The sequence below is a fragment of the Mugil cephalus genome, chromosome 19, assembly GCF_022458985.1.
Source record: "Mugil cephalus isolate CIBA_MC_2020 chromosome 19, CIBA_Mcephalus_1.1, whole genome shotgun sequence".
NCBI classification, from domain to species: domain Eukaryota; kingdom Metazoa; phylum Chordata; class Actinopteri; order Mugiliformes; family Mugilidae; genus Mugil; species Mugil cephalus.
In genome coordinates, this window is record NC_061788.1 from 21696743 (window position 1) to 21718162 (window position 21420).

General features: G+C 39.4%; 1 protein-coding gene across 1 annotated transcript in view; it reads left to right on the plus strand.

Annotated features, from left to right (window-relative positions):
- Positions 1-201: 201 nt before the first annotated feature.
- The window catches only part of megf10 (multiple EGF-like-domains 10), a 47120-nt gene continuing 25901 nt past the window's right edge, over positions 202-21420 (plus strand). Inside the window, exons 1-5 of the mRNA XM_047570599.1 lie at positions 202-630; positions 10734-10869; positions 12728-12829; positions 14541-14641; positions 17644-17736. Of these exons, the coding sequence (XP_047426555.1) occupies positions 10751-10869; positions 12728-12829; positions 14541-14641; positions 17644-17736 (415 nt within the window). The 5' untranslated portion in view covers positions 202-630; positions 10734-10750. The remainder of the gene's footprint in view (positions 631-10733; positions 10870-12727; positions 12830-14540; positions 14642-17643; positions 17737-21420) is intronic.

Consider the following 21420-nt stretch of genomic DNA (forward strand, 5'->3'; position numbering starts at 1 on the left):
TCTATCTATCTATCTATCTATCTATCTATCTATCTATCTATGTATTAAAGTAGACAAAGTAAAAAGGTGAAAAAAACAATCCCTATCTCTACGTCTCAACATGAGTACTTCATGAGGTTTCTCTGCTTTTAAAATGTATTCCAGATAAGTTTGCATGTGTGGAAAAGGTCTGAAAGAACAAAGCATTAGCTTATGTTTTTTTTTTTTTTTAATTTTTTTATTAGCATTTATTTACTTATTTTGGCGCAGTCGTGCATTAATTACAAACGGCGGAATTGCAGACGATGTTCAAACCAGCAAATCTGCATATCATTTTCATTTCAATGAAACCTGCTGGACTGGGGCTGTCCGTGATTGGTGGAGGCACTCGTGACGTCACGGGAGCAGTCAGGCCAGTATTTTGACAATGAGAAAAGTTCACCAGGGTGTTGATGAGACGCTGCTGGGGAACTTTCACTCATCGGATTGAACTCCGCGGTAAACAGCGCGTTGCATGACTTCCTCTTAATGTCTTGCGGACTTTTAGGAGGACGCCAGCGCTGTTTAACAAGTGGACATATCATCATCAGCATCAGCACCGAAGGACTCACCCATGAGCCAAGACAGGATCGGTATTCGCTCATAGATCAGGTAAACGGTCTTCTTCACCACTCAGCTCAGTAATCTGATTTCATTTGATGTGATGAGAGTTTTTTAATACTGCACATCACTAAGAGTTTCATCCCAGACTTTATCGAAGTAAAGTGGACTGGCATGAAAGTGGAGTCAGGGCATATTTTGTTCTCGTGAGAAAGTCCACAGCCTCTGTAAGCAGCGCTGGAAGTTGAAAGGGCATTTATTCAAGATGGCAATTAGAAGTGAGTGAAAGTGCTACTTAGACTTAGTTTGCCCATCTACCCATTCCAGAGGGTGGAAGTAGCCAGTTCTGGTAAATGTATGGTTGTCGCATCCAGAATAGTCTGTGGATGAATGTGCAATAGGCATTTAAATAAGTTTAATTTTGCAACATAGTGAAAGGTACATCATTTTGTTTTTATTATTGGGAACGTTGTCATCCCCAGTAAGAAGTTAACAACTTCATACAGTAGTTTCTCATGTTCTTGTTTGATTCTTATTCTTGTGATAAACCAGACAGAGTTCATCTTATAGCCTTTTCCCTTTCTTTTGACACAAAGGAAAACCAGCTATTGTGATTGAGACAGCCTGCATTCTCAGTGATGTTGGAGATAAGACTGATGGTTGTTTGACAGTATTTGTGTTGTATTAGCCTGTATTGTCTAGTCAAAGTGATGTGCCCTATAGATAGAATGGGTTCTGCATGACGAAGTCCACAGCTATTGCACACTGAATATTATGATGATGATAATGATGTGTATGTGGTAGGAGAATGGTAAGCACACTGGATTCAGGATTCATTGGGATATTATCAGGTGATAATAGTGCAGGGACTCTTGTTGGATTTGTTGGAAGCTTGTTTTCAAATTCACTTTCTAAGTCTGTTGTTGAACGGATCTGCTTACTACAGAATCAGCTTTCTCATTTTGTTAATGGATACTAATGCAGACATGGGATGTATGCGGTGCAGATGACTGACAAATTCTCTTGGTAATTCACATTAAAAATACAATCAAATGATGCATATGCTTTAAGATTTTTTTTTAAATCTTCCTTTTTCCATACTATTGAAATTCTTTTTTACAATCAGCTTGCTTTACAGTTTTTATTTTTGTGCAGTGACCTATTTTCATTTAATTGTAGTGTATATAGCTTTTTCACATGCTCCACCTGTTCCAGAGTAGCAGGGGAACCACTGAAGAAACACAACAAGTAGGGCCCGAGAGACTTGAATGGCCTAATAAGTTGCACCTGTCAAAATCACACACACGCACACACACTTACACTTTTCCAGACCACCAACTGCAAGTGTTGTCAGGAGGTAACATGTTAACAAGCTGCATCTCTGTTCACTTACTTGCCCATGTTTTGTATCCAGTATTGTGTTGAGAAAATATTGGTTTAAATGAGTTACTATAGAATGAGCAAAATGTATTTCAATAATACTATTTTAAACACTGTTGTTAGGCATATATAGACTATTACTTTTCTTCTGTCTAAGTCTATTCAACAATATCCATGACGTCGACTAAAATGTGTAAATTGTTCTTCATCTTAGATGCTGTAACTGAGACAGCTTCTAAAAAGTTAGGGTTGAGTAAGAGACACTGACGCTCTTAACTGAAATAATCCTGTATGAAGTTGGATCTTATCTCAAGGATCCCACTCAAAGAGGTTGACAAGGCAGTTTTAAAGTGGTCATTTAAGAGAGGAGTCAGAGTCTTAGTGAAGAGTGAGTGTTAGATGAAGTTATGGTGAAGAGCTTGAAAGGAGCTGTGAGCATAGTAAATACCTGAAGGAGTAATATCATAGTGTAGTAAAGCAACTGAGCAGCTTCCAGGAGGTGCAGGAGAATCAGCAGTATGACACTCACCATCTTCAGTAGTTTGACTGCAGTGAGAATCACTATGCCTGCATTAATTTCATCTTTGCTTGTTCAGTGCCAACAACTGAAACTCACTACTTTGTGTCCTTGCTTTCCTTAAATGCCAGAAGATGCAATGCAATCAAGTTGTGATATGTAAAGGCAGTATATTGTGGATGTTCTGTCGACGGTGCCTAGTGACGACCTTTTAATCTTGATCTCAACTGCTGGCCTGAAGGATGACTTGCTGAGAGGCATGCATGGAAACACACAAAAGGATAACACATACCGAGTAGTGTTTCCCCAGTGAAAGTGAGCGAGGGAAAGTCAGTTCTCACTGCAGGAGATACAGCTGACTGTGTGAGGCGAAAGCCAAAACACACTTGCGTGTGGAACTTGCACACACACACACACACACACACACACACACACACACACACACACACACACACACACACACACACACACACACACAGAGGATTTCTTACTTACTCTAAACCAATCCCTACTTAAAATAAGTCCTGACACTAAAATGTAACTAAATATTTAATTAGTTCTGTGAAAATAACGCATTGATGTGTATTAATCAAACATGATTAGATAATGATTAGAATGACTCTGAACGTCTCTGGCAACATATTTCAGGAAGTTTGAGTTAAAGTCGCACGTGTGTTAATGGGCAGTTGATCCGGTAGTGACAGGCAGCAGAACCAAATAATAAAGATGGAAGAATTTGAGTAACCCCAAGATGGAACAGTGCAATGCTGGCTTGCAAATATCTGGCCATACCTGCAACCACTGGTCTGTGAGCAACATTGTAAATAAGAAGCTTTTGTCTCGGACAATCCATAAACATGTGTATTAACCCTTTAAAAAATACATACATATCTTTGTCTCTCAGAGGTTTCAGTTAACCCGAAGAAGTAACCAGAAGTGACAGATGTTTTTGAGTAAACAATTCAAAGACGTTTAAATCTTTGTCTCTAAATCCCCCACTTGAAGCTGTCATAACAGAATGTGTGTTCAGTAAACATGATGAAAACGTCTTTGTGGTGGTCTCCTTCAAAGTTGGCTGTAAAACTGTTATCTTCCAGTCAGGGAGGTTGGCTTCTATTCTAATGTTTCTTCCGTGCCCTTGGTATGATGATCATTTTAGCACACCATGGACTCAGCTTGTCTGAGTCAACACAATGTGGTCGGAGTTGTATTCTATAATCAGTCTAAGCTGTACTTTGTCAGGCTTGCTCAACATCCATTAGAGTCAGCTGTGGACCTACTTCATCAGCTTCAGCTGTTGTTTTGTCAGGCACAACCAATGACGCTCGATGGGAAAGTTTGAGTGCTGTTTGTGCCACTTCTTTCTTAAAGAACCCTTCAAACAAAATAATTATTCTCAATTATTTATTGCTATTTCTAGTCATAGATTGATTAAAGTAATAATAAATTACAGCAATTTCTATTTATTTCTTCCCAAATGCTCTGTTGGACATAAATACGCTCTGACTGTTTTTAAATGCCATTTCAATATCATTCTCAGTTGTGTTTTGAAGGTTTTTCAAGGTATTTGAATGCTAACAAATGCTAGCTGATGAAATTCAGGCTGAGTTTGACCATATGTATAAAATATGTACAGCTGCTAGTATGCTGCTTCCACACTTGTATACAAATTTGCTGCAGCCTGTTTTTGAGTACTAGGCTTCCACTGTGTTCCTGGTTGACATATGCTGTGATGGAGCATGCAACGGGGCCACAGGCAAAGATAGCTGATCCTTCAGTGCTCATTGTCATCACTGCCATTCTCATACCGCACACCACCACCAGCATTTTCAGTCATGTTGCTGAAATACTCATCCTGAAAATGTTCCTTATATCCAAGAGCCCTATGAAGTGACACACAGCCAACAAATTACACTGTACAAGATTTGAATCAAGTACTGAATTAATGGCTTGCAATGAAAGTTTTGAGTGATGGGTTGGAAGTAAAGATCCAGAGAAATCTGTGTTTCACTCATCTAGATTGACTTCTGGCATTCAAGAAAGCATCACTCAAAAGTGCATGTGTGGACAAATAAATATTGGTCCGTAACCTGAGTGCAGCCTTTGTCTGGTCCTGGAGGGACTTCAGACAGCAGGTCTTGGTTCCTGGCAGTCCTTTGTGAACGGACAGAGAGGCGTCACTACTGTGCTGCTTGGAACAGTGTATCAAAGTTGTCCCTTCCTAATCCGCTCCATTAGGGCCTGTGTCTGGAGCCCTTTCACACATACAGCATAGCTCTTGTTTGGGAAGCAGTGCAGTTGTCTTGGAGCGGGGAGGGTTTTGGCGTTGGTGGCTGCAGCTGTGCCCTCTCTTAGCTCAGTGAAACCAGAGAGGACTGGCCCTGTTGGCCCATAAAGCGTCTGCACAGACACACTGTCAGCAGGCAAACAGTGACTTGAGACATCTTGCAGGCTTCCTCCGTCAACCAGAGTTTTCGAAAGAAGGCTAGCCAGAAGACACAGGGCTAACCTTGTTGGCCTCAAAAGATTAAGCTCGCCCACTATCACCAAGAGATTCATCAGGCAGCTGGACTAATAAAGCAGCCATACCGTGCTGTAGTCACCAGCTGTTTCTGTACCATTAAGGAAGAAGACCAGACGTACTAACTGTGGACACGCCAACAAATCCTAAATATCCCTCAGGAGATTTCACTGATACTTTTAAACTTGATACTTGGATTAGAGTTTAGCACCTTTTTAGTTCACACATATTTTTCACACTTTTTTCTCCAATGTTTATGGGCTTTACGGGGTTTTTAAAATGGCTTTAAAGGGGCAACTCGTGAGATTTTAGGATTAAAACTTTTTTTTTGTGCTAGAGGCTAATTATGAATGGAATATGAAAAAGACATTTATGTTTTGTGTATCTACTGAAATTGACATACCATCCAGCAATTAGAAAGTGCAATATATGTTTTTAAGTTTGAAACACTTTGTTGTTTTGTTTTGTTTTCCATTTTTTATAAAGAAAAAAATCTTAAACTCTTGAAACTTCACTTTTTTAAGGACAAACTCTTATCAGGAAACTTGGATGTATAAGGATTTAGATTTGCACTTGTATTGCACCGTTCTTTCAGAGGTGACTTTAAGTCACCTCTTTTGAGAGATTATTCCTCTATGTGGTCAAATCACATTACTTCTGAGTGGTGACATTTGGTGTTAGTCTCCATTTTAAATGTTCTGGAGAAAAATCCAAATTCCTGTAGTTGGTACATTTGTTCTTAATCTATAGTTAGTGTAGGATGAAGTCCAATCAAATCACAGTTGTATTTGTAAGGTGTGAGTGGCCGACCGCTCTATCAATGATCTGTAATAAATGGACGAGTGTATTCTACTGTCTGAGTCACTGAAACTTCATGTTAAGAAAGACAAGTCGACTGGTTAGGGTCGTTTTTAGCCTAAACACCCAACGTCTCAACTGACCTAACACCTTCTCGTCCACTGTTTACAATGTCCATTCCCAAACTGAGATCATGTAGTCTATGAGCCAATCCCATTCCATATGTACACCATATGTACATCGATCAGGCATAACATTATAATTCATCAGAGAGTGGACATGAGCCTTCTGAGGGTGTCATGTGGTATTTGGCAACAGGATGTTGTTAGTGAGGGCCTTCGGGGTCCTATGGTTTGAAGGGAGGGGCCTCTGTGGATCATCCCACGATACTTGATCAGTTTAGGATCTAGTGAATGTGGAGACCAGGTCAACACCTTGTGCTGTTCTTCGTGTTTTTTGACTTGTTCCTAAAGCATTTTTGTGTGTGTGTGTGTGTCAGGCTGCATCCCCAGCAGGATGCAGCCTGACACACACACACACAAAAATGCTCAGGAAGTGATCAGGAAGTGTCATTTCTAAGGGTAACATCCGCATGAGTGCCAAGTCCAAACTTTTCCCAGCAGAACATTGAATAGTCACTTGTCACGTCTCCTGTCAGTGGTTTTAATGTTGTGGCTGATCGGTGTATGCCTGGTGATGTTGGACACAAACTGTGTTAAAGAAGTTATTTGTAATGCCACTGAAAACCATGTCAGCTCACATACAGAGCTGGTTTGGACATTTCCACAGTGTAAGTCTGCTGTGTGGTGGCATTAGTAGCTGGAAACAAAAGTCTTTGTTTCACTGGGGAACAAAAATGTTTAGCTGGTTTAATTTAGGCGGATGTTGGTTTATGGTTAAGTAGAAATAACTAGTTGTGGTTGCATCTGGGGCTGGGGTGAGGTTAAAGAGCATCTCATTTTAGAAATTCTAACTCCCTCCATGTCTTTGTAAATTATAGTGTACAACTCTTTACTCTACCTGGAACATCTCAGAACCTTTTGTTCCACAGGGAATAGATGCTATTTCAATGAAAACTTAACTGGGACTAGATTTGGAAACGGTTTGTGCAAAAACTGATGAAGAATCATGTCATCTTCAATTTTCCTCATATTTTTCCACTATTGATCATCTTCAACTCTCATGAGGAATAATTATAGGGACAAAGAGGTTTTTAGACACGGTAGGGGTGTTAATAGTTTACTAAGATAGATTTTTTTTTTTTTTTTTTTTTTTTTTTTAAAGACAAACATATCCTTATACTCACAAAACACAATGTCATCTCCAGTACCAAATTGTGGGAGTGTTTCCGTTCCTGCACTGTTACAGATGTTGAAGTCATTAACTGCCCACATCCACGAGATAATGTTTACAACTGTCTCCTGTTTGCTTTATTACTACTACTGTCCTGTTTCAAGTTTAGCAACAAAGAGGTTGGACCGAAGTGTAGCATACACAAGGAAGAAAGAAAATTATTAGAAGAAATAAGAATAAGAAACTAATACAAAACGTCCTGCAGTAAGATGAGATGAGAAATAAGAGATAAATCCAAAGTGACTCATAAAACAACAGGACAATCCAGAATAAGGTTATCAAAAAAAAAAAAAAAACTTAAACCAGTCAAAGAACCACGAAGCACAAAAAAACAAGTACTAACAGCAAGGAAGGATTCAGGGAATCAACAGATGAACTCAGGCAAAGACAGAACTATATATACGCATGCAGAACTAATTGTGAAACAAGACACAGGTAAACTAATGAGGGCAGAGCAAACATTCAACAGTGGTGGAAAAACAAAGAAACACAAGAAGTAAAGCTTTTCCTGTTTTTGTCTGTCTTTGTTTCTGATATGTCGGTGGTGATGTGGAGGTAGGGCTACTGATGCTCAGGGTGTCTTGTTAAGAAGTGTGAGAAATCCTGGGGGACTATGGGACACACATCCAAGGATTGGGGGTTTCTATGTCTTCCTTGTCCCTGTTGATATGATCACACTGTGCTTATACCAAGGCCTAGAGGATTAACCCTGCATGAGAGCAATTTGTTAAAACACAATTAGTCTAGTTGTAGCCAGGCTGGCTTTGTGAATTATCTGCAGTAAGCCTTATGAAAACCTCAGCGGGTATTCTGCCTCAGTTATGAAGTGAATAAGGCCGAAGTGCTAAACAAGAGCAAAACACAACACGTCAAGCAAAGACTACAAGCTAGGTTAGGATGTCTTTTAGCTTAACATACTGTATGTTCAACGCACCCAACAAATGGCAAGGTTTTGATTGTGAAAATTTTCTGGATTTGATTTTACTCTGTAGTACTAATAAATGCTAATCAGTCTCAGCTAGTTTTTGTGTCATGCACTAAAACCACAAAGGAGGAAGAGCGCTCTGTCATAACCTGTTGACATGCAAGCTAACACACCTTAAACCAAGACATTGATGTGATCTTAAGCTGTTAACTTTTATGGTGCGTTCGGTCAAGCATTAAGAGCGTGACAAGTTACATTACATTTTCAGTAGAAGCTGGCAGTAAGTGATGAGCTGGATCTTGTCTGTTAAGTTAAGCTCCAACTATGGTCGTTACTCCACTAACTGAGTGACATCTCAAACAGTTGTGTTTGTTTGCTTCGCTCGTTCCTGTGTTGTACATCCGGTAAGTGATCATCCCCCTTTTAGTCAATGGTGTCATATAGGGCTTGAGCGACAGTCCAACGGTGACCATGTTCCTGGCAGCGTTGACCAAGCTGTGGCTTTTGTTGCTCATGGTGAAGGCACTATTAGTGTCAAAGCGTGCAGTCCAACTTCATTTTCATGTTTCAAGTTGCTATAGTTAGGACTTTACACAATGACCAACACAGGGGGGCCATGCAGTCATGGCTTATATATATATATATATGTGTGTGTGTGTATCTGCTGGCTACATCAACAGCCCTGAAACATTGATAAGGGGTTTCTAAACTGAGGTGTAGGTACTATTGTCACTCCCTGCTCCATGCTATGTTATACTTGGTATTTCTAGTTATTAGTAAGAGCCAAGATGCCAAAAATAAGAGAAGTAAGAGTCGATTTAATATGAACTCATTCACCAGCATCTTATGGTCACATCACACTGAGAATCTTGGGTGTTCCAACAGCATGGCTGTCCTGACCACAGCCCTGGTACAAAGCAAACTCATAGCTGAAAATGTCTTGCAGTTTGGTTGCTGAAATATGTCAGAGGTATGCCACACCACTACTGAATGGGTAAAAAAAGATACTCCTCTCTTGCTAGTGAAACCCGCTGGGAAACCAGAACATCTTCTGCATGGACATAAACCCTCAGGAATGTTTCTCATCTCTCATCTCACATCTCTCATGATATACACACAAACATGTGTATAAACAAAGCTGCAGAAGTGTGCATAAAATCATGCATTTATGCAGTTGATGTTATTCCTAATTGAACAAATGTGCAGCTGTGTTATTCAGTTATGTGTTTTTAATTAAAGTGTTCCATTTCTTATCAAGCAGCTTTGGTGGGACACAACTGTGCCTCCCATACTGTAGATTTTTCTTATGATGACACAAAGCTCGAAAATACCTCAATAATACCAGAGCACTGTGGAACCCTCAATCTCTTACTGTAGCTCTTTCATTTTGGTAAACAATGATATAGCCCCACAACTGTGTGGAAGAGAACTGGGTATCTGCATATTTGTGGTTCCACACCGTCCAGTAAAGATAGAACGGCGCTGAATGCTGTTGATTATATGACCCATATTTGTTTTAATCAAACATTTATGTTGCTGGACTAAAGGCACCACTTTGGAAATTGAAGGTTCCAGTTGAAAGTTTGTGTGATGTGTTTAGTGGTGAACAAATCCAAATAAAAGAAGAAAAGAAAAAAGAGGCTGCAATGCTAGAATTCTCCTACAGCAGATTTTGCTGACAGAAAAAAAAAAAAAGACTTCAAAACATGTAAGAATAAAAAATATAAGAAAAATCAAATGTACCTTTTAGTCTGTAGTGTCTGTCAAATTAAGACAGTGGATAAGATGCATCCGGCATACGCAGGTTGTCTTGGTCAAAAATAGTGGAGGCTGCACTTGGGCTGCCACTTGGAATGACTTGACCGTGTTACCAAATTCATGGATTGGGAGCACTCAATATGTTTATAGATTGGCATAAAAAACAGGTTTGACATTTGACGATAGGTAGTTCCATTCATGATATGGGGTGATTTTTTTTATGCATCTCACCCATTTAAATCATATCAAAGCTAAAGGTTGTGCATAATTAGGCCTGTGGCTGCTTTGAATTAATTGAAGTTGACTGCAAGTTGGTTTGTGTACTCAGTCTAATCTCATTCAGCTGAAAGAAGCATCACTCAAAATCATACTTGCAAGTGAAATGCTTTTGGAGCCAAATAGCACGCTGGGCCCTCAGAATTTGCATTTGGTGGCTTATGGGATGTGACGTGGGCTATGGTCACTTGGCTACAGCTATTATTTGAATGTGTCTTGTTGAAGCAGCTCTTCATATCTGTGGCAGCTCATTTTATATTCCTAGGTCTGACGTACGGATTGGAGAGTGTCCTGCTGTTCCATACAATTCTTGACATTTCTTTTTTTAACTTTCTGTACATTGTAATTGTGTATCTATGGATTGATTAGAATTCAAAACTAGACTCATTAAAAGCACACCAGATCATTTTTGTATTTAAATGTCATGAAGTATTCTCCTGTTCTTGATTAAGGCCTTCATAGCCACGACCATGGTCTCATTTGCAACTTGCAAAATATTGATATTTGCTCCGCCTTGCATACAAACATATACACTATGACATGCAACTTCCTTAGATTCTGCTTTTCTATTTTGAATTTGAAATCCTTCTAACCTGTGTTTTCTCCCTATTCTCCCCTGCCCCAAGGTGCAGCTCTGACTGAGATGGCTGTGTCACTACCCTGCCAAGGGGCAGTCCTGTTGGCTGTGGTCTTCTGTTGCTTGCCTTGGATCACTTCCTCCCTTAACCTGGATGATCCCAATGTCTGCAGCCACTGGGAGAGGTCAGTCACAATGTTCTGATCACTTCTTTAGGACGTTCCACCTCAGGGGTGTGTGTCATGATGTCCTCACTGATTATACTAAATGGCCCACTACTACTATGCAAAGCACTTTTTAGTATCTTGCTTAACATGTTGACATGTGGTTTCTGTGCCTGAGATTGAACAGCTAACTGCTCAGATGTGCAAAGAAATATCACAACTTGTGAGAGAACCACCTTTTCAACTGTGAGAAAGTTTATAAGCGATCTATAACCTCAGCAGGGAGACCACAGCACAATCCTGGTGGACTACTTTGCATTGTCAAGTATCACTACTGTTAAGCTCGTTGTTTATCTGACAAAAGTTTTAGGGGAAAATAGATTACAGTTGTCCGAACTTTTTAATCCTTCCAATGCTGCTGTACATTATGCAAAATACCTGTATAATGCTTATAAAGCCCTTTGTACTCTTTTTATACAGGACTTCTTTACTGCCTCTAGATATATCATTGAAAGAAAGATCATTTTTATGACAAATGTGCTAAAAGGTCTGGCTTTTGAGATTTCATTATGGGGGTTTTCACCCATACTGAGAAACAAAACATGCCTTCCCTTTGCACACAACTGGCTAGTCCTCCAACCAGAGATATTCTGCTGTAAACAAACTGAAATCCACGGCACCCAGATGACGTACATGACTACGTTGTTGTTACTCTTCTGTCCATCACCACACAAAGCCGACTCGCACAATTTGATTGGCTTCCAGGCTAGCTAAAAGGTAAAATGAAGCTGTTGCGTGATTTCGGGATTAAAAGGGAGCTTGGAAATCCATTACACGAGCTGTAAAAGAAGAAAGGTGGAGGCAGATTTCCCAGCTATATTGCCTTTCACTAACTAATCTGAGGTAACAGCTGCATACACGCTCAGAACCTCCCTCTGTGTCATTATTGTCCTGAAGACTGACGGCAGAGAGAGAATCAAGGGGGAAAAGACAGTGAAGAAAGGACACACACAGTTTATCAAGTCAATCATAATGAGGGTTCATGTGAAAGCCAATGAGATCTTTGGGATGTTTGAGATATGCATGTGCAATGCTGTGAATTTGCCATGCCCTTTCATGAACAACATGTTTTTGTTTTGTTTTTTAAATTTTAAGTATAGACTACTTAAAATTACTAGTATAACTATCTAAGTAGATATTAATTTGAGGGAAACTGAGGGAATCCAATCTGCTGAAACCAGACATAATAAACCACACGTATGCGAAATTGCACAGGTATGTACTGAAAATAGCTTTAATGTGATTTGAGATTTGCTGCTTTTCTGATTTGAATACCTGGAAAGAAAAAAAATTGAATGAATTACCATTGCCAGATTTGTTAGATGAAATAATAATCATTTATTTGCAACACAGAAAGTGTCTGAGCAGAGAGATTGTTGTGAGAGAAAGTTCACGAGGCAGTCATGAGGTACCATTTGTCAGCACCCCACCAACGTCTTTTTCATTTGCCTGTAAGACACTCTCATATAAGTCTTGACAGTATAAGTACTGTCAGAAATTCTGGACCACACAGTACAGTGGTTAATGGAACATGGAGTGGCGGGGAGACTGTCTAATCCGGCCTTCGCTCACACACACACCTACACACACAGAATCAGATTAACCAGTTCCCTGATTCACACTTTCAGTGGTTAATGGGAGTAAAGAATAAAGCAGAGGTGAAATGGTGGAACAGGATGTATCACCAGGACCTACAGGAAAACATGGAGACAGTATGCCATGCATGAAATCTCACACACACATACACAGACACGCACACCCACTAATTCTGTTCCTCATGTCTGATGTCTCTGACTCTTCTCTCTTCCTTGGGTTTCAGTTACTCTGTGACAGTACAGGAGTCGTACGCCCATCCGTTTGATCAGATTTATTACACCAGCTGCACTGACATCCTCAACTGGTTCAAGTGCACCAGACACAGGTGAGGACCACAGATCAGAATGTGCGTAGAGAGCATGTTGTTGTTGTTTTTTTACCACTCAGTTTGCATGGTACTGTACACTTTGACAGCCTTTACTTGTCAGCCATTTAATGCATTTATTTTTTACTTGTGAGAAGCTAAATCTGTATGGACACACATTTAAATTAAATTCAGTTATTTTTTTTAATTATATAGCATTGATAGCAATATAAATTGTGTCGAGAAGCTTTACCAAACCCAGCCTGAAACCTCCAGAGCAAGCATGAAGGCGACAGTGACAAGGAAAAACTCCCCTTTAAAAGGAAGAAACCAGGACAGCTGGGTAGAGACAGAAAAAAAGAGAGGAGAGCAGCAGGAGGAACAAGATAAATATACATCTGACTAAAGCACGCATGTAGAATCTGATGGTAATACAAATACAAGATATAGCTGATGATCTTATGTGACAGTTTGAGAGAGGAATCATGGACAGGTTGGAGGGAGAGGAGGACAAACAACTATTAAAATGCTATACATTAGTAGCACACAAATGCGTGAGTAGTAATAGAGAAGACTTAGAATTCGATAAGAAATAAGTGGATGGGAGCTCAGTGCGAGAGAGAAGAGAGTAGAGGACAGTGCATCCTCAGTGCACTGTCCCCCTGCAGCCTAGGCCTAGTGCAGTATAACTAAGAGATGGCTTAGTCCAGTCCTAACTATTAGGCTTCATCAATAAGGAAAGACTTAAGTCTAACCTTAAAAGTAGAGAGGGTGTCTGCCTCCTGAATCCAATCTGCTAGCTGGTTCCACAGGAGAGGAGCCTGGAAGCTGACAACTTCAGGCTTTCATGGCCTTGTATGTAAGGACTTTAAATTCTATTCTGGATTTTACAGGGAGCCAATGAAGAGAAGCTAAAACTGGAGTAATATGATCTTTCTTGCTAATTCCTGCCAGTGCTCTTGCTGCTCCATTTTGAATCAATTGGAGACTTTTTAAAGAGCTATTTGGACAGTCACACAGACAAAGTGATGAGTTGGGTATCATCTGCATAGCAGTGGAAGTATATGCCGTGTTTCCTAATAATATTGCCTAATGTGAAACGTATTGGTTCTAGCATAGAACCCTGGGGGACTCCATAACCTACTTTTGTATAAATTGAAGAATCATTAAACAAACTGTAATCTGTCCAACAGATATGTTTCAAAATAACCTAATGACTTTAATCCTGATCACACAAGTCTTTGCAGTAAAATATTTTGATCAGTAGTGTCAGATGCATCACTAAGATCTAACTGGATGAGTATGGAGACAAGCCATGAGGAGATTGTTAATAACTTTAACCAGAGCTATGTACTATGATGAACTCTAAAACCTGACAGAAACTCTTCAAACAAATCATCCCTGTTTAAATTGTCACACAACTGATTAGTAACAACTTTTTCTAATTTTTCAGAAACAAAAAGTTGAAAATTGGTTTATAATTTGCTAAAATATCTGTGTCTAGAGTATTTTTAAAGTAAAGATTTAATTACAGTAGTCTTAAAAGACTAGGGCACATATCCTGTTAATAGCAATGCATTTATAGATTATCCACTCTCCATATTTTACATTGTGGAATGTAATGGTTACAAGACTACAGTAATTACACTGCTTATATATGTATGTGTCTTCAAGCAGTTTTCCTTGTGAGTGTCTGACCCTCTATATGTCCTCTCCTTCTGTCTTTCTGCAGAGTGAGCTATCGAACAGCATATCGTAGAGGAGAGAAAACCATGTACCGGAGAAAGTCTCAATGCTGTCCAGGCTTTTTTGAAAATGGAGAGATCTGTGCTCGTGAGTTTCTTCATGCTCACACGTTCACATTCCCATGCTTCCAAGAGACAACACTAGACTGACATAAATTTCCTGGAACCACTTATAAGAGTGATGCTCTTTTTAAAGACCATTTTCCACTCTTTCTGCACTTTCCACTAATGTTTTTATTTGGATAGACAGCATATCCAAATTGGATGCTTGCTCCTCTTACTTTCAAAGCTCGCCAAACTACTATTTAAATTCTATACTGCGTCCCTTAAGTCAATACACTGATCAGTCACAACTTTGAAACCATTGACAGGTGACATGAATTGACCATTTGATATTCTGCTTTGAAACTTTTGGACCTGGTATTAGTGTGGATGTTACTTAGATATGTATTACCCACCCAGACCAGACCAGTCACTTCCACCCCATACCAATGACACTCCTTGTAGCAGCAGCCATCCCCAACCGGATGCAGCCTGACACACACACACACAAATGGTTTAGGAACAACTAAAAAAAAAAAAACATGAAGAACAGCACAATGTGTTGACCTGGCCTCTGAATTCACTAGATCCCAAACGGATCAAGTATCTGTGGGATGATCCACAGAGGCCCCTCCCCTCAACCCATAGGACCCAACAGCCACCACTAACAACATTCTGTTACCAGACACCATACGACACCCTCAGAAGGCCCATGTCCATTCTCTGATGAGCCACAACTGTTTTGGAGGCAAAAGGAAGACCAACACAATTATGGGAGGTGGTCATAATGTTATGCCTGATCGGTGTATGGCTTGTTGATCTTATTGGTCCAAGTTAGCTTGTGTTCCAGTCAAGTATTGTCTTGAACACAGTTGAAGGTGTCTGCGTTTTCTGATCAAGATGACTTCTTCAATGCTTTGATGTAAACTTTTCAGTTTAGGTGATTAGGTTTCAGGTGATTTGAGCGAAGATCATTTACAAATATTTGACACATGACACGCACATGTGAGAAATTAAAGAAAAAATGCACAATACAGATTATTGATTGTTTTGATCGGTATGAAAATCATATGAATCCTTAAATAATACAACGTGGTGAAAGTGCTATAAATCAGCACATCTCAGTCTTGTTGAGGTGGGAGGCAGGGGGTTGTGGTGAAACTTGTGATTGCAGCTTCTATGTGCTGAGGAAACTGGAAAATGTGGTTCAACTGAATGACTGTCACCAGCCGAAAAAAAAAACAAAAAAACAAAACAAAACAGAACTGTGTCCAGTACATTTGTTGTCACGGCAGTGACCTCACTTTCCAATGGGACTGCTCTGCACACTACATCCCTCTCTGTGAGTAGCCAGCAGGCAGTGACAGGTGTGAAGCTGCAGTAGCCAGTGGCAAAAACAACAACTGTTGGTCAGCAGCAACAGTAAAAGAAAGCATTATGTTAAAACAGCCTGCTGTTATTGTGATGTAAGTAGTCTGTGATAAATAAGACACCATTTCTGTGTGCGTTGGTGGGGCTATAGACCACAGTCAATATGCCCCAGGAGTTTGGAGGGGAATTTATTATGAATAGGCTCTGTTGTATAAGCAACTATCACATGGTGCTCCGAAAATCACAGAACTCCGGATGTGCTAGATACTAGGGGCGATATAGCATTTTCAGACGGGTCTGAATGGAAAGGAAATAAAAGTTCATTAAGGTTAAGAAATAAGTATGGTGAGCCAGTTCGCCTTGGATAAAATGCTGAAAAATAATTAATCAGATTAAATAGTTTATTTCCATGACGTTTCTCAACAGAATTTCCCTGTCTTTAAATGACACGGAGAACTTCTTCTTCCATAGAGAGTTATCACAGATGGTTTGATGGTTTACATCCAATGGTCCAAGAAATACAGTATATGAACGATAACAAGACTCCTTTACACGAATAAACTGTATCTACAAATACAGTGCCAAGTTGGTCCATCTAATGAACAGTTTGAGGGGATGGTCTCACTGGTGCTGTCAGATACAGTTCCAGCTTCACAGACACACACACACACACACACACACACACACACACGTATTATAGTATTATTATAGCTATTTGAGTAGCTTCAGATTAATTACAGACAAGAGGTCCTTTGATATCCTAATACATTTGCTTGCTGTAAAACTGCTGTAAAAGTATAATATATTAATTTTTTTTCTCTTTTAAGGAGTCGATCTTTTAAAACAACTTCAGCCTGAAATAGAAGTATCAAATACTAATACTACTTATATTTTGGGGATTTTTAACCCTTTAGATCCCAGTATGTTTACAAAACCAGTTATTTATGAAAAAACTAACAAAAAATAATAATTTCCCAAAATTACATTTAATGAACATTTGACCCATTGACCCATGGAAGTCAGTGATTGGCAGAAACATTGACTCACACTCGTGGTCCTAATAACAAAACATGACTGCTTCCTAAAAACTGTAGCAAAAGTGTTATGTGTAAATATTTTTTTCCACCTTGCCACAGGCACAACCATTAAACATGTCCATCCAGCTAAACCATGCTTCATTTCATATTCATATTTTCACTGTGTCTGTTGATAGTTCTAGAAATATATTTCATTTATGTATTATCTAATACAACATTTGTCTAAACACATATGGTTTTCAGCTTGTCTTGTAGTTCCACCTGCACATTGCCAAAAAGCAAAAATAGCTAATGAACAAGCCTAAGCATCTAAGCCAGTGTAATACCAACACCCGTCTAGTCCTTAGTTAAAAACCACTTTAAACCAATCTGCTCTTTTCCATCAGTCTGGGTGTTTCCAGAGAAACTAATTTAGAACTGAAAACAATGTCTATTTATAAATTGACCGACATATTTTTGGTCCAGTTTTAAGTTGTGTCAATTCTTCAGGAAATCTCAAGTAAGCCAATTTTCATTATGTTTCATTCGTCATGCATTGTTTCAACTGCTATGGCTAAATAGATATTGCCCATATTACTTGTTTGATGTTTTTATGAGCATACTGATCATGGGCCTGTCTTCCTGTCTCCTCCATGTCCAGCTCATTGTGCAGAGAGCTGTGTTCATGGCCGCTGCATGGCACCCAACACCTGCCAGTGTGAGCCGGGCTGGGGAGGCTCCAACTGCTCCAGCGGTAAGTCCTCCAGCTGCTGCTGTCAGTGAGCTATCATGTCTTTGTGTGTGTGACTGGTTTTCTGTGAAAGAACTCTGAACACACAAGGGGAAAAACAGACTGGTATCGTCTTACTGACTGCTGCGTTGTACCACACCACCAGTCAGACAGACACCACACCACTGAATTTCATAGACAAAGAGTTTAACTTCACTCTTACTGTTTGCATTTGCATTGATACGGCCATCTTTGAACAAGCTAGCGGGTTTCCAGTATTTTCAGTGTCTAGGCTAAACTAATCTAACCAAGTCCTGAATCCAGCTCTGTAGTCATCACACAGCCATGTCACTCATCATCTCACTCTCAGAAAGAAACCGAATATGCTGAGTCCGCTTGATGTTAATCTGCTTTCATGTCAAGGACATGGATTCTTCCTCCTTTGCTGGACAAGTATACCACAAGATATGCCATTAGGTTCAAAGTTTTTTTCTACAATTGATAGCTCTAGTTCTGAAAATCACAGTTCACAAAAGCAAAACAAATTAATAATTTAAGTTTGCAAATATATGCTGTCCTAACCTGGCGTTGACTTACTCATTTATTAACACGACATGTGGATTTCATTTTGATCTATGTGGATATAGAGAAAAAAATCAGCAGGCAATTCTTACAACCATCAGTTCCATTTTGTTGTAAACGAATTGAACTCTGTGATGCAAAATTCCAGTCTATAAATACAGAAAGGACTAAAGGACAAATGAAACTCAGGTGTGTACATAATTTGAAGTGAAACCAGAGGAAGGAAATAAACCCATTAAAAGTACCAAAGAGAAAAAAATAACATCGACATAAACTCGAAACCAAGACATGAAGATGCAAAAGGTTGGTTATTTGAAGTCCTACATGCATGTTTGCATCCCCTGTGGATGGTTTGGAAGTTTCTCAAACATTCATAACACAGCACACATATGTACATATTGTGTACTGTTCTATATATTTCTTCTTTAAAAGTGTTGTTGTTGTTTTTTTTTTTGCATGTCATACTGCTCACATGTGTCTGAAATTGTCCCCCGGAGACAAATAAAGCTTTCTGAATCTGAATCAATCGGAGCGTGTTGTCACGGACCTTTACCAAGAACTTTACCAAGAACTTTACAAAGAACATTATCAAGACCACCTCATGTGTCCTTCACCGAGATCTGGCAGACAAACACTGATGTCATGTCTCAATTGAATTAGGTAGCATAGAAACTCATTTACAGTTCTGTCTTTCATTCACACAACATCATGATCTGTAACCCCAGGCACAGTGTCTGCTCCCCCACCCCCTTCATTTCCTTAGCATCAGTGCATCGAGGAAAAATACCCTTTTCAGATTTCCACCAGGAAATCACCAGCAGCAACGGCTCTTTTTTTTAAAAAAAAATTAATTAATTAATTAATTTCTTAACAGCACACTGGACAGAAAGATGTCCCATGAAACAGTTTTATTACATCCTTACTGTGATCTGATGAAACAGGATGTTCGGAAGGAACGATGAATTATGAGTGAGACATTCCAAGAACATGTCTCTGCGGACATGAACTGAGTTTTCAGTGTGTAGTTCTGGAAGTTAGAGTTGATGCATAAATGGTATTATTATTAAACAGGCAAAAACTAAATCAGTGCTCATCATCTCAGTCCAAAGAAAAAGAGAGATCGGTCCACAACATTCTGTTTATTGTACCACTATACCAAAGTATAGAAATATGCTTGTGAAATAACTGAGCTGATAAAAAAAGTTAAATGTGGATCAGAATGATGAGGATTTGGAAAGCCCACGATTTGCTATCCATCTATGTTTGTGCCATTTTTAAAGTAGTTTTGCATTAGATCATCAAACTTTCCAAACTTTTCAGAACAATCAAATGTGGATTACCAGAGCCCTAAATGGGACCACGTCAGATTGTAGGCTTCTGACTTTATAAAGGACAACAGGAGGCTAGCCAGCATAATGTCACTTCACTGCTTTTTCTTTTGAAAGAGACAGAACACAGCAAACTAAAACAACACATACATCCCCAACCAGTTTATACATGAAGTATTATTACACCTCTGACTGGCACACTGGCTTGTCCCTTAAGAAGAAATGCTTCCTCTGACAATGATCTTCACTGTAATTGTAATTCATGTGCAGTGATAAATGACAGTTCAGTTAGATATTGAAAGCATTTTTGAACAATCCGTTTTCTAGAATTGACCAAGTTTGTGCTCACCTTTAACTTTCAGAATTGGTCTTAAGTAGTGTATACCTCATGTAGGGAAGGAAAATGTGAATATGAAGAGGTTGAACTCGTGAAACTGTGTGTATCTGAGCTCACACATCACATTCCAGACTGCAATTAAATGTTGTTTTTTTGTGACTACTATAACATTCCTATACAACATGAACCATAAGATAGTTGCAGTTCAGTACAGTTAATTATTGTAGAATGCAAGAATAAAGTGTATTTGGCCAACATGGACTAAAGTTCATAGAACAAAATGAGAATGAAAAGTCAGACTAAAGGATACCAAAGGATTAAACCAATCAGAAAGGCATGCAGAACACCGCAAACAACGACAAACTGAGAGCAAAAGGCTTGACTATAAATACACATAGTCTGGTCTGTGACTGACAAAACAAACGCAGGTGTGTAGAAAATTGGGAGGGCAACTACACAGAGGGAGAAAACAAAACCACTAGATACAAAGGAGAACAATATAAGTAGAAACTCAAAAGCGTACCAAGCAAAAGGTTGGGTGTTTGAAGAGGCTTAGTTTGACTTTTGATCCATATCCTCTAGCACAGCTTGATCACCACTCACTGATATATTTTCTCCTGCACTTCGATTGTCTCTTGTTGCAGTGGAATTAAAGTTGGAACTGTTACAGTGTGGGAGATGTAAACAGTTTTTTTTCCTGTATGGCTGTGCAACACTAAATGTGGATCACTCCTGTTGGTTAGTTCACAAGTGGACAACACATCACTGTGATTAAGGGTCAGCAGTTCAGTACATCCAGACATGTCCTTGAGCGAGACAGTGAACCTGGAGTTGCTCCCTGTCCCTGGCATCAGTGTGTAAATGTGTGTCTACTTTGAGAATGAATTGGTAGATGTGTCATTGCCACTGTAAAACACGGACAAGAGGTAGAAAAGCATTTTATAAATACAAATCAATATGTTTCTTGTTACACAACCTGATTCAGGCTGATTAAATAGTCACAGTACAGTCAACATGTATTCTTACTGTGTGTCTTTACTTTGTCAAACTTATCTGTTGTGTTCATCTGACATACAATTCTATAAAAACAACAGTGGACAGATGTGGGGAAGTCCTCTCCTCTCTTCTTGTCTCTTGCTTCTCCAAGTTCATCAATTAACACTTGGCCCTGACCTCAGACCAGCACATGTCTTCAGGCTTCAGTGTTGGACTGGCTTGAACTAATTTGCACATTAATATGGTTGTGTGTTTGTCTTTGCGGTGCCTTTAATAGCCACCGCTTGAAACATGAACTATTCCGTTTTCAGCGAACTTGCAGACAGTGTCCACTCACTGTCTGTGGGAGGTTATTTTTGTTTCTGCTTATGAGACTAAGAGCGAGTCTCCATCCAGACCTATATGCTGATATGCATGAGGAGCCCACAGGGTGTGCCCCGCTGTCTTCAGTTTCAGCCTGTAATA